Source organism: Lasiosphaeria miniovina (assembly GCF_030549165.1).
Source record: "Lasiosphaeria miniovina strain SMH2392-1A chromosome Unknown B0T26scaffold_7, whole genome shotgun sequence".
NCBI lineage: Eukaryota > Fungi > Ascomycota > Sordariomycetes > Sordariales > Lasiosphaeriaceae > Lasiosphaeria > Lasiosphaeria miniovina.
In genome coordinates, this window is record NW_026848226.1 from 2,348,080 (window position 1) to 2,360,437 (window position 12,358).

Genomic DNA, 12,358 nt, shown 5'->3' on the forward strand with positions numbered 1-12,358 from the left:
AACTTCGACACCGACGATCGCCGCAGCCGCAGCGAACATATCCTCAAGATGGCAGGCTATCCTTTCCTGGCGGGCCAGAGGGGAATAACCAGCAGCTAATGTTGTTGTGACCGCAGTTTGACCCCAGCAACCCAGACCATTTGTACCAAATGTCTCGTGGAGGCATGGGTCGCCCTCGAGCTACCCAGCGCTTCGATGAATACTACCGCTGCTACCCTCTGGCCATGGCACCCGGAGCGGAGCGGCCGGAGCTCAACTACGGCTCAAAGATCTTCCTCCCGCCTTCAGCCCTCGACAAGGTGTCACGGTTGCACGTCCAGTGGCCAATAATGTTGGAGCTCTTCAACGGGGAGAAGGGAAAGCACACACACGGCGGTGTCCTGGAGTTTGTGGCCGAAGAAGGAAGGGCCTACGTTCCGTACTGGGTATGCTTGCGCACGTGTTGCACGTCATGACTGTGGTCTTGTCTGGTTCTAACTGGCCTGCAGATGATGAAAAGCCTCGAGCTCGAAGTCGGCGATATGATCCAGATCAGGACAACCTCCCTGGAGCTAGCGAAGCTGGTAAAGCTTCAGCCTCAGTCTACCAACTTCCTCGACATCAGCGATCCTCGCGCCGTTCTCGAAAAGGCATTCCGCAACTTCGCAGCGCTAACCAAGGGCGATGTGTTCAATTTCGAATACAATGACGAAGTCTACTACATGGCGGTTTTAGATGTGAAGCCTGAGACTGACAAGATGGGCGTCAGTATGATAGAGACGGATGTTAGCGTCGACTTTGCACCGCCCGTTGGCTACGTGGAGCCCGAGAAACAACCTCGCGGAAGCGGCACGAGCACACCTCGTAGCGCGCGCGGAGGGGGTTTCGGTCCTGGCGTACCTGTCGGCGGTCTGATGCACAACCAAGGCACCATGGCACAAGCAATCAACTACGATGCCATAGCTCCAAGTTCAATGCTGGGGTCGGCTGGCAACTTTTTAGGAGAGGGTTTGCGTCTTAAGAGTAGCAAGGCATCAACACCCAAGCCTGCGACCCCCGTGGCGGGAACATCGACCAATGTCGGTGGCGACTTTGGGTTGTTGCTAAAACGGCGGAGTGGCCCGCAGCCGCTTCGGCTACCCCCGAACAAGCTCTTTTTAGGCTACGAAATCAAGCCTGTTAAGACTGCGGCCGATAAGGAACAGGAAGCGGCAAATGCTCTGCAGCCGCACTTTGCCGGGCAAGGCCAAACACTGAGAGGGGTAGTTAGGAGAAAGGGTGATGACGAGGATAAAACACCAGAGAGGCCAGAAAAGCAAGAAAAGAAGCCGCAAGACAGCAAAGGAAGAAGGCTGGATGGGCGGAACGTTTGATAGCTGCTACGATTTGGAGGGGCTCGCTCCAGGTGGATGGCGTTGTTAATTTAAGGCGTTTGGGACTGAAGGGGCTTATCGGGAAATGATAACACTACGACGGAAGGTAGACAGATATCTAGTTGGCGAAAGCGAAACATGTCGGGCTGGGCTGTATTTGGGCCGCCTAGCTGTTAAGTCGGCGTCTCTTGAGTTCGTTATTGGGAAATCTTGATACGTGATACAGTGCCAGTGCTTGCTCAAGTTGTTGGCAAGACAGACAAGCGCCATGCAACTGCGCGGATCTCAGCCTATAAAGAGGTAGGTTGTCATATTTGCACAACCAGCACAGTCCGTTTAACTTGAAGCCTTGCCATGGACTCGGGGCTTTCGGCTTACGAGTTCCAAGTCCCGTGCTTTGCTACTCAGTAAAAACTAATACATGCTCAGAGAAATGAAATCTCCAGAGCAAGATATAAAATTTTAGTGCCATAGATAATATGGGAAAATGGCCCTTTTCCCGTGAAATCTTCTTTTTCCGGTCATTTAAAACTCCCGTCTTCTAGGTTTGACGGGCGAAAGACGAACGACGAAAAATACAACTTGGATTGTGGGAGTACGACAAAGCAATGGGACGGCCCCAAAACTCAAAGCAAGCAAGCACGAGAGCTAGTGCGAAGTGGGGCAGACCGGGTAAACTCCGGCTCTGTTTTGGCAGGTGGGATGCAGCCGCCCGTGCAAGGTTTGAATAGCCAGGCGGACCAGGATAGAAGCTCTATTGTGGTGCTCCCCCCACCATCATCGGCCCTCTTTCAATCAACTTCGAGGTTGTGGTTCCGCTGCGACAACACTTTCTGTTGCCCGCTCCTTTCGCAAGCAACGCCTCGCGGTGGTTTTCACACGGAGAACAAAAAGGGAAAAGGTTCTATATACGTCCAACCGATTTTGAATGGTGCAGCCAGGGTGCTGTCATGACCATCCACGGCGAGTCGACGACGAATTTCGTCTCGACTGAGCACCGTCGATCGCTTCGGCCACGCCAAGCACCCGGGGCCCGGGGTGCTGCAGCGGGTGGTGAGACCGCGCCCCGCGCCGCAATTAAGGCTGGCGGCCGGGTCACGCGAAGCAGTGCTGGGGCTGCTGTGCCAATCGAGGCCCTTTCGGTCCAGGGCAACTCCGCACCGCCACCTCGCCCAAGTCCAACACCACCCCGTGCAAGCGCCAATCGTCTCTTAAAGCGGAGACGGCATCAGTCGGGATTTTACGACGAAGACTCCGACAGTGAGGAAGACCTCGACATCGGCGACCCCGATCTGGATCTAGATCTAGATGATGAAGATTCGGAGTTTTCCGCATTGGTGCAGCCGATATCCAGCGCTCGCGACAATGGTGCGAACGAGGCTCCCAGGGCATTGAGATCGAGGGCTCGTCCTTCGCCAGCAAAGAGAAGACATACGGCAGCTCCGGCAGCTCGGAACCGGCGCCATGTTGCACGCCCCGTCAAGCGCGTGGTGGGGAAATCGAGACCCGCACCCCAGCCCGATACCCTTCTCCTTCCCCAGACGGTGCCAAACCCCGAAAATGCCGTCATCCCGGACTGGGCAAGCCTTCCCTACCATGTATGGGTCCAGATCTTCCAACTTGCCTTTGCAGCCCTGGAGAGCGGCAGCATCCAAAACGCTGTAAACTGGCTTCTGTCGACCAGTCGTATCGCCCGTGCAGTGGCCGAGCCGGCCCTGACCGTTTTGTACTATTCCCCCCCACTTCTCACGAGACCCATGGCACACAAATTGGTGTCGCATCTGTCCAAAGACCCATCGACGACTATGTTCAACTACCGGCCAAAAGTGAAAAAGCTCTCGATTGATGTCGAAGAGCTTGCGGCAAAAACGTATTCCGGCAGCCCTCTGGATTTAAAATCGACGATCGGCCGTCTCCCTCAACTAAAAGTCATTGACTTCCATCACCGAAAAGACGAGGCGCCTTACCGCTGTCTTGATGAAAACCTTCGATGGCACTATCCCGCCGGCCTTTTCGAGGCCTTAGATGTGGAGGAGGCTGAGTTTGATATGCATGTCCCCAGGCTCGCTGGTTGGCGATGGAACCGCCGAATGATGGGCCAGGAGTTGGATCTTGCCAAGATCAAAACACTCCACATGTTGCCATCATTCAGACACTTGAAGAGACTCTCTCTTGTCAATTACCAAATCCCGTCGCTCCATGGTACAACGAAAGAGGACGACGAGGAAGCCATTACGCGGGACCAGGCGTACATCCAGAGCGTGGCTGATGCCATCTCTGTGCTTCCCGACTTGGAATACCTCTCGATCGAAACATCGACTGTCGTAACGGACGACTTCCTTCTTCTTTTGCCCAAAACTCTTCGGACCTTGTCGCTGATTAACTGCTGGGAGGTAACTGGACCCGGTTTTGCCACCTATCTGGTCTCGCACGGCCAAGCACTCCAAAACTTGACTCTGAATCACTGCCAGTCTCTCGACTTGTCGTTCTTGGCGGTTCTTGGTTCAGCCTGCCCAAACTTGCAGAATCTATGTGCGGATCTGAAATACTACAACCATCACGAGTATTACAATGATTCGGACCCCCTCTACAAAGATGTTCTGACGGTCGACCAAATTCCCGATTGGCCCGCGACTTTGGAGCTAATAGATCTGAGAAACATGAGAAAGTGGTCGGCTGAAGCTGCCGAAGTCTTTTTCCAGTCACTGGTAGACAGCGCAGCTAAGTTATTGAGCCTGCGGGCTCTTCACCTGAAGGCCATGTTGGACATTCCCATCCGCCAGCGCTCAGCAATTCGCGACAAATGGGATGCGAGGCTCAAGGAGGTTTTCCTGCGCAAAAAGACAGATCCTCTGCCTTTATTTTCTCTGCGCGACGGGCCTGTCGACGAGGAAGTCAGCCCACTACCCAAGTCGCACAGGATGGCGGTCGGAAGCCCGTCAAGACGAAGCACTCGTATCGTCGCCCAGCTGTCAAACCCATCTTCTCGCGCCAGTAGCGTTGGCCGGGATTTGAGAATTTGGCGCGCTCGGCCGTCGTATGCAGAGCCTAACACTGACGACGAGGACCTGGAAGCCGAGCCCGATGGGGCAGACTATTCCACGTCAAGCGACGAAGGCGATGCTCGCTCACCCACAACTACGACCGATGGGTTTATCCAGGGCTTGTGCGACACCGTCGAGATTCAGCTCGACAATCAAAAACTCACAGAGAGGATTTATGACATGAACGACTTCATGGATGAGAGCAACTCGGACGATTCGGCAGACGAAGACTATGGGAGCTAGAAGCGTCGACGCTCTACAAACGTGAGCTACCACCGCCAGGCCTCGCTTGTTTCGAACGGGAGACCAAGAAAGATACTAGAAAAGGCTGGACTAATTATTGGTTATAACAGACCCTCACTTTACTATGCCCTCGACCGGCTACCAGCCAATGATAGGCAACTACCTCCAGGCTGGTGGTGCCAAGTGCGGCGCCGCGAGCTGTGTCTCTTAATTACAGCAAAACTGTTGTCTGAAGGTTCTGCTTCTTTTTCGCTCCGATGTCTCGAAAGTGAGCAGGGAATGGATGGAGTAGTGACTGCAGAGGCTTGGTTCAGACTGGTTTGTGATTTTTCTTTCTTTCTTTTGCGTTTATACGGTTGAGGGGGCGGTCGGTTAGTCGGGTTCGGTTCGGATCGGATGGGGCAGCGTTGTTTAACGCGGGAGAAATGGGGCTAGCGGCTGGCGGTTACTGGTTTGTGATATTCTCGACAGGGCCTCCTCGCGAGCTTGCGTTTTCTCTCTCTCGTCTCTCATCTCTCATCTCTCCTCCTCTTTATAAGGTGTATATCACCTACACACTTGTTAGTTGTATATTTTTATCTGCATGGTCGGACATGCAGCCATGTATCTCTTGGTAACTGTACGTAGACAAACTGTACGTAAACGCAACGCGAGCACAAGGACAAAAAATGGAAATCTCACTTGAGCCCTGACTGGCTTCTTGAGGGATAATCAGCAGGCAGGCACGTTTGTTTCCGGTATGTATTTTACCTGATGTACTCGCGGTAATCATGTGTTTCATTGCGCGGCCTGCGCCTGTTTCTAAGCTGTTGGGATTCTCAAGCGACGAAGGTCCGCGCAAGGCTGCGTTTTTATTCCCCGGTTCCTATGGCAATGTGGCAATGTGCATTAATCACGAAGCGGCAGCTGCCCTTTTTCTTGCCGAGGCTACTAGAATAGTAAGGTGTCTAGGTAGGCAGGGTAACTAGTACGGGTGGGCCATGCGTTATGTGTTAAGTGTTTGGTGGTTACACGGCATTATCGGTCTTGTTGTGGTGTGTATGCGGTTCCGGCCCTGTGCTCCAATGATCTGTCCGCAGGTGTGTCTGTCTCTGACATGGCCGGCCTGCATGTCTGCCTATCCCCTATCAGCCTCCTTATTTGTTTCAAGGGATATATACCTATATATATATAGATATATTTATATACTCGTGCATTCGTTCATTTTTAGTGTGTGCACAGTGGTGGGTGTAAGCAATTTCGCCTTGCTTTAGTGATAGATCTAGCTATGGAAGTCGTTCCTAGCGTAAGGTAGACGAAAGACTCGTGCATTCGTTTAGCAGGGCGTGTGTTTTTCTTTTCTTATTCTCTTTTTACACTGACGTTTGAAACTCCGACGGGTACGCATTTACCTAATTCGGAGCCTAAGTCAAGTCCAGAGCCGCCGCAGGCTTCATTGCTGGGGAGCATAGATAGGTAGGTATAGCATATTTCGATGTGATTCAGAGAGCAGTGGAACAAGAAACGATGCCTCACGCTCACAGCAGTATTCGGGACTCGGGGGTGAGATTGTGGCATTTTAACCAACATTCGTATTGAAGAGCTGTTCCTTATTTCCGCTACTATTCAACTAGGGTAATTAATCACCTTGCTTTGAGATATGATTGCTGCTCAGCTTGCTTCTTCAGCTGGACCGCATCTGGATTTCCAGTGTTTGCGAGTGGCTCAACAAAATAGGACGATGGACTCTGGTAGGGGACTTTGGTTGACTCAACTCGACTGAGTCGAATACGTTGGTTGAACCAATTGGTACCTCGGCGTTAAATGTGCATTCATAGCTCTGTTTGTGAGATGGTGGAGGTATATTAACACGAGCATGTTTGGCATGCCCCAAATTGGTCGCCGCAGGATATTCAAATCTCAGACTTCAGGTTTACAACGAGACCAGTGTTTGCTGCCTCAGTATGTACCTACCTAAATTGAGGCCAATCGCGGGGCAGGTGGCACGCTTTCCAACTTGTCGGAATAAGAAGCCTTGCTACGCAAACACGCCAAAGGATGACTCACTGATACAGCTCGTGGCTGCCTAGGACGGTTTGAAAATGAACCGAAAACGACAGCTCATTTGAATACCATTTGCCCTGCCAGCAGTTAGATGCAGACGAAGTGGCGACTCGTCTTGGGGAGCTGACTAAGTTTGTGCACAACTCGAAACGGCGGAAGCCTTGCCCTTGTCCGCGAGAAACTGGCGTCCGAATGTCGAATCGACTAATTACAACGAACCAAGATATCTATTCCCCGCGGTACCGAAGAACGACTGGATAGTAGCTCGCTTCTTGGCGATGCCAAGTAGGCAGACAGGTAGCTCACGAAGCTGACAAACAGTGCCGCACAGCATTGGTTTTACTCGGTCAGGTTTGTGCCTCATGTGGCGGAAGATGCGATCCGACCAAGTAGCCAGCCGAACCAGAAATAAGAAAACTGCCCGTAGCATCAAAAAAGGCTTTTGTTTACCTTTTTATTCACTGCCAGGCTGGTTCGCGTTTCTATTCCCGATTTCGCCGGAACCACAATGGCTGGGCACATCGGGGAACATGGATGGCAGCCCTGCGGGTTTGAATGGAAAAAGGCTAACAAAACGAGAAAAGCCGCTAATGCATCATCTTCTTTGCACTCGTCTTCGACAGCCTGTTTGCTATCATGCCACCTCGACTTTGATTCCCTTTACTTATTGCGTTGACACTCTCGCGAGGGGTCCACATCATGCAACTGGGTGCGACCTGGCAACCCCCCCACTTTATGACATGCAATTCTTCTCGTCGGACCTAGACCTCCTGTAGACATTCCGCGCGGCTGCATCACACCTCAAGCTCAAGTATATTCCCACCGTTGACTGTGATGCCGAGAAGCCACCTCCTTACCAACTGTAATTCGAAATTCACTTGGCAACCCTTTAAACAAAGCCGCCCAGCCCTGGTTGTGCCTTTTAATTATGGTTATCCTCTTCTTTCGGTGCCCTCGTAATTAAACCAACGCTCAGAATCGATAAAAATCTTGCAGCCTTGCGCCGCTTTCGCCGTCTGTCTCGAAGTATCTGTCTCGAAGTAAGACATTGGCTCAACAAGAAAGGCCTTCGTCTATCAGAACTCGCCATTCTAGTAGCAGTACTCTGTACCCCGGCGAAGAGCAAAGCTTTGATCTCTCTCGCCTTTGCTCATCAAACCTGAAGCCTGAGTCGTGACCCTGGTCACCACTGCGGTCAGTACCACGTGCGGTCTTGATGGCCCCAAACAACCCGACCTGCAACCACCCAATTTGACTCGTCACCTACCAATTTCAAACTCAACAACACAACACCTTGTCCTTTCCATCTACCCAGAATACCCCGCACCATTAGTTTTGCGTGTTTCTGCAATTTTTAGTTCGTTTTTGCATATCGGCACGGCACAGACTCTCCCCAATTTTCTTCTCCGGCACCACTCGACACACAACTGCTGATTCGACTCGAGCCCCTGGCGTCGACAAGGGTCCCCCCAAACTAATGAGCTGTTAGCGCACTACCCGCCTTTGGAGCACCCGCGCACGCAATATCGGTACCGGCCTACCGCGCACCCTCCCGCTAGCCCTCTCGCAAAGCGACCCCACGACAGTGGTTTGAGTGGACACACAGCTGACGGGGATCGCGAGAATCTGTTCTCGCCCATTGCCCTTCCGTACGGTACGCGTCTTCTCCCACGTCCATCACCTCCCGCGCTCCCGCTGCCGTACAGTGACTACCCCTTACTATTCCCATCTGTCTCTGATGTCACCTCCCACCCGGACGACTGTATTTCCTTGATAACGGCGGCGGCCGTCGTGCGTCTTGCCATTGATTTTTTTTTTCGTGTTCGACGACGCCCTGCGCCGAGCCCCCCTTAGCTCCGGGACGCTCGTCGCTTTCGCGGCACCCCTGTCTCTGTTGTCGCTCAGGCTCAGACTGCCCCGACACTCTCTTCATCGGGCAACGCCACGTCTCTCAAGTTGACGCAGATGAGACGACAAGACGCTCTTGAGTGTCGACAGACTTTCGACTAGGCAGTCGTTGTCACTACAGTGCAGTTCAGTGCAGCCAGTGTACCTTACATAGTGCTCAATGCCTGGCCGCCTCTCTGTTATTATCCGTCGCACCTGCCTCTTCATCAAGACCATACACTTTTATTAGTCCGCCCAGTCCGGCTCTTCTTGTTCCCTTTCTTGTTTTACTTTAAACTTCTTTAAAACTTTGATCGTTCCTGACGCCTCACCAACTCCCTCGGCACCCGCAACCTGCAGACTCTTCAACCCACACGTCGTTAACTACCTACCTGCCTACCTATTTGCTATTATTCGGGTTCCGTGTATCCATCACACCTGATATCAAAAAAAGTCAGCAAACCGCTCATCAGCGCTCCGCCTCCCCTCGTTAGGTTCGGGCCGCACAATGCGGCCCTTGTTGTCGTCGCTGTCTCGTCGCTCATGCTATTGTCATTAGCTTTCTAGTTCACTCTCGGCCGTCTCCACCAGAGGCGGACCCTCTTTGTGTTGCACGCTTTCTCTGGCCCGTGGGTCTCTGATGTCTTTATCCAGCAATGACGGGCACACACTCGCGCAACCGCAGGCTGCCTTTCCTGCACCGGAACTGGATCAGAGCCACCAACCACTGGAACACTAAGATGGGAAATAACGCGTCGTCACCGTCTCGCGACGGTGTCGACAAGTGCGGCAACGGCGAAGATCGTTGCCAGCACAGCAACAAGCGCCCTCGCATCGACAACGACTATGATGGCTTTCCGCTCTTTGAGCCTTATGCCACCATCCCGCGGGCCCTCCGCATCGAACTCCTCAAGGTCTGCCACAAGGACGCGCCTCGCGTCAAGAATGGCATCCTCAACGGCCTAATTCCACCAAACGTTAAAGACACAAATCACTTCAGAGTCCGTTGCAGTATCAAGGTCACGTGCCGTAGAGGTGACGAGGATGTCGTCTTGCACGCCGACAGCCAGCTGTGCGACGTCAACATGTTCAAGAACCCCGCCGGCTCTTCTCCAATGGCCCGCTTCTCCTCCATCCAGCCCTTCTACATCCCCGAAGACAAGATCAGTCTCGAGCGTGACGAGGACATGGTCTTTGGCCTCGCCAACTCGTACCAGGTGGTAATCCGGCTCGAGTCCGGCGGTGGTATTAACTGGCCCCCCAATGACCTCCTCCCACCCGACAACTCAGCCCATTGGAATGACAGACGGCTCCCTCTTCGGCAGTGGGCGTTCACCGCCACCATTGTCGACATATACAACCGCAACCGCAAAACCATTCGACTGAAGCTGAAGAAGACTTCCCAGAGCGACGAGATGACTGATTTTTCCATAGACGTTGATGTCCGCTGGTTTACGCCAGTTTCCACCCAGCTTGCGCGTGGGAAGGATATCAAGCAGTCCATCACAGTGTCTGCCCGGAACGAGACCGTGCTGCCCCCAGTTAACGGTGTTGTGAACGGAAATTCACCCACAAAGGTCGTGAACGGTGTGAACGGCATCGATATCGGTGTTAATGGCGTAAACGGTGCCTACAGGCACCAGCAAGACCACCTAGATGACTACGGCCTCGAATACCTGGCTAATGGAGAGGCAGATAAGCTCTCGAGTGAGATTACAAATGGTACTTTTTCAGAGCTCCCCGACGACTTGGCCGAGGGCGAAGTGACGCCAAGTCGAACCAGACGGCCGAGGCCAGAAATCAACTACAACGTCAAGCACATCTGGAACACCGCCGTTGGGAAGGAGCCCAAGAAACGGCGGAGGTTAGACGACGAGATTGATCAGCCTGACGAGCAGTCCATCACATATGTGCTTCCACCCGAGCAAGTACACACCGAGAAGCTCGCGTGTCTGATTTGCGGTGCGGAGAACGAGCGGATCAGCCAGCTACGAGCTCATTACCAGAGCCACCCGCAGTATGACTTTTATTTCCAACCCCGGGACGCCCGGACGAAGGGAGAGTTCAGGGTTCAGGTCACGCCAAGTGCCACTGATCTTGCCCAAGCACTCCGGCCAAAAGTTTATCAGCTCGGTCTCCCAGTCAAGCCACTTGACCTAGATAAATATGTTGAGGGCGACCTCTCATGGGTCACGTCTCGTCTGGGCCCCGATGACGATCACGAGATTATTGAAAAATTTGTCCCGGCGAGGGCTCCTAAGGCAAGCCTCTCTACGGAGACAGTTCTCTTGCATACAAAACTAACACATTCCCAGAAATTCGCCAGCAAGCGGTCAAAGAAGAAGATAGTGGTACCCAACATCAAACAGCCGCTTTTCGACCCGCTAAGCAAAGCACAGCTTGTGCCAGGCGCTGAAATCCGCCAGCACCCGGTAGACGATTCATGGCTTCTTCTCAAACATCGTGATAGCTTGCAAGACTTTGTTGACGTCGAGCCCGGGGAGAAGGAGTACATGCAGGAATGGGACTCGTTTGTCTTGAACAAGCACATCTCTTCTGAGCAGTACCTGCCGCGCGTCTTCGTCGGCTTTTCGAAGGAGAAAGCGGGCTGGATTGTGTCCAAACGGAGTCGGTTGGAGGAGTTCAGTAAGCATGTTTCGATGTTGCTGGCAAGGCGAGCCATCAACGAGGCATCCATTTTCGAGGCCACCAAGAGCATCAACGAGGCGAGGACCAAAAATTCTGGCGAGGCGCCCAAAGTACTACCCAGGCATAATGTTACGGGCGGGTGCAATGCCTGCGGCAAACCTGTGCCGGTATCGGCAATGTTGTCCTGCTCTAACAAGGTAAGTGGTGTCTTATTGTTCAAAGCCTAGTGGGTAAATTTGAAGGAGCGCTTCTAACGTTCTCTTTTAGGCGTGCAAAAAACGTCTGTACCACGTGGATTGCGTGGACGGTGTGGACGAGGAAGTTTTGGAAGAGAAAACTTGGGTGTGCGGCAAGTGCTCCTAGAGCTAGTCTGCTCAACTAAGGAATATATGCCGGAAGCCGTGGCACAAATAAGTTGGCATGCAAAGCCATCCAAAAACAGGAACTACGTCGTCTCAGGGACGAGGCAGACAGGCATTAATATCCGAGAGAAGGGAGATAGGAGAAGACATACGCAATATGTAATATAGTCCCAAGCAAGCAACACACATCACGCGAAGGGACCGGTTCCCAGTTATCGGCTCGGCGCTATCATATATTAACAGGTGGAAGAGGTCAGGAGTCGTTTTGGTGGGGGGGAGAGCTTAGGGCTGGCTGGCTGTATCCATTTCTTGGCTGGATTTGTGAAAATGGAGATAACTCATTGCTACAAGTCCATGCTCTGTTTAATCGAGCCGCACCAGGCCGCAGAACTATCTTTGCTTTTTTTACTTTTTCCGAGGCTAGATGTAGTTGGTGAACGTGCTCTTCGTCTTAGCGTTGTTTTTGAGCTGAACCGGGGGCTCTTGGTTTGTTTTGCAGGTTGTGGATTTATCCACGGTACACGCGTAGGATTTGATACCATTATGGAAGCACGACAACATTGCACGCGAAAACCCTTGATATCTTCGTCGAGGGTTTACAGGTCTCCCAAATATGTTCCTTCCTTGTGATGTATTCTACGGTAGAAATTTGTCTCGGCGGGTGATTGACGGATCCAGTTTGTCGGTGGTATAGAAAGAACCGCTGGTCAGGTCAGGTCAGGTCAGGTAAGGTGAGGTATGCAGTAGTACTGCACGAGGCTGGCCGTCGGTATTCATG

At 52.6% G+C, this 12,358-nt stretch overlaps 3 protein-coding genes across 3 annotated transcripts; all 3 read left to right on the plus strand.

Moving 5' to 3' along the window:
• Positions 1-164: 164 nt before the first annotated feature.
• B0T26DRAFT_656817 (ubiquitin fusion degradation protein UFD1-domain-containing protein) lies at positions 165-1,352 on the plus strand (the record flags this gene model as incomplete). The annotated part of the gene is made up of 2 exons (XM_060438736.1): positions 165-425; positions 489-1,352. The coding sequence occupies 2 exons, from the start codon at positions 165-167 to the stop codon at positions 1,350-1,352; spliced, it is 1,125 nt and encodes a 374-aa protein (XP_060291675.1).
• Positions 1,353-2,920: 1,568 nt separating this feature from the next.
• Positions 2,921-4,639, plus strand: B0T26DRAFT_655967 (uncharacterized protein; the record flags this gene model as incomplete). The annotated part of the gene is made up of 1 exon (XM_060438676.1): positions 2,921-4,639. A coding segment is annotated over one exon (1,719 nt), but the record flags the coding sequence as incomplete, so codon positions are not given.
• Positions 4,640-9,016: 4,377 nt separating this feature from the next.
• Positions 9,017-11,744, plus strand: B0T26DRAFT_461678 (uncharacterized protein). The gene is made up of 3 exons (XM_060435155.1): positions 9,017-10,830; positions 10,885-11,415; positions 11,486-11,744. Exons 1-3 carry the CDS (start codon positions 9,226-9,228, stop codon positions 11,579-11,581), a joined length of 2,232 nt encoding a protein of 743 aa, XP_060291677.1. The 5' UTR covers positions 9,017-9,225; the 3' UTR covers positions 11,582-11,744.
• Positions 11,745-12,358: the final 614 nt, after the last annotated feature.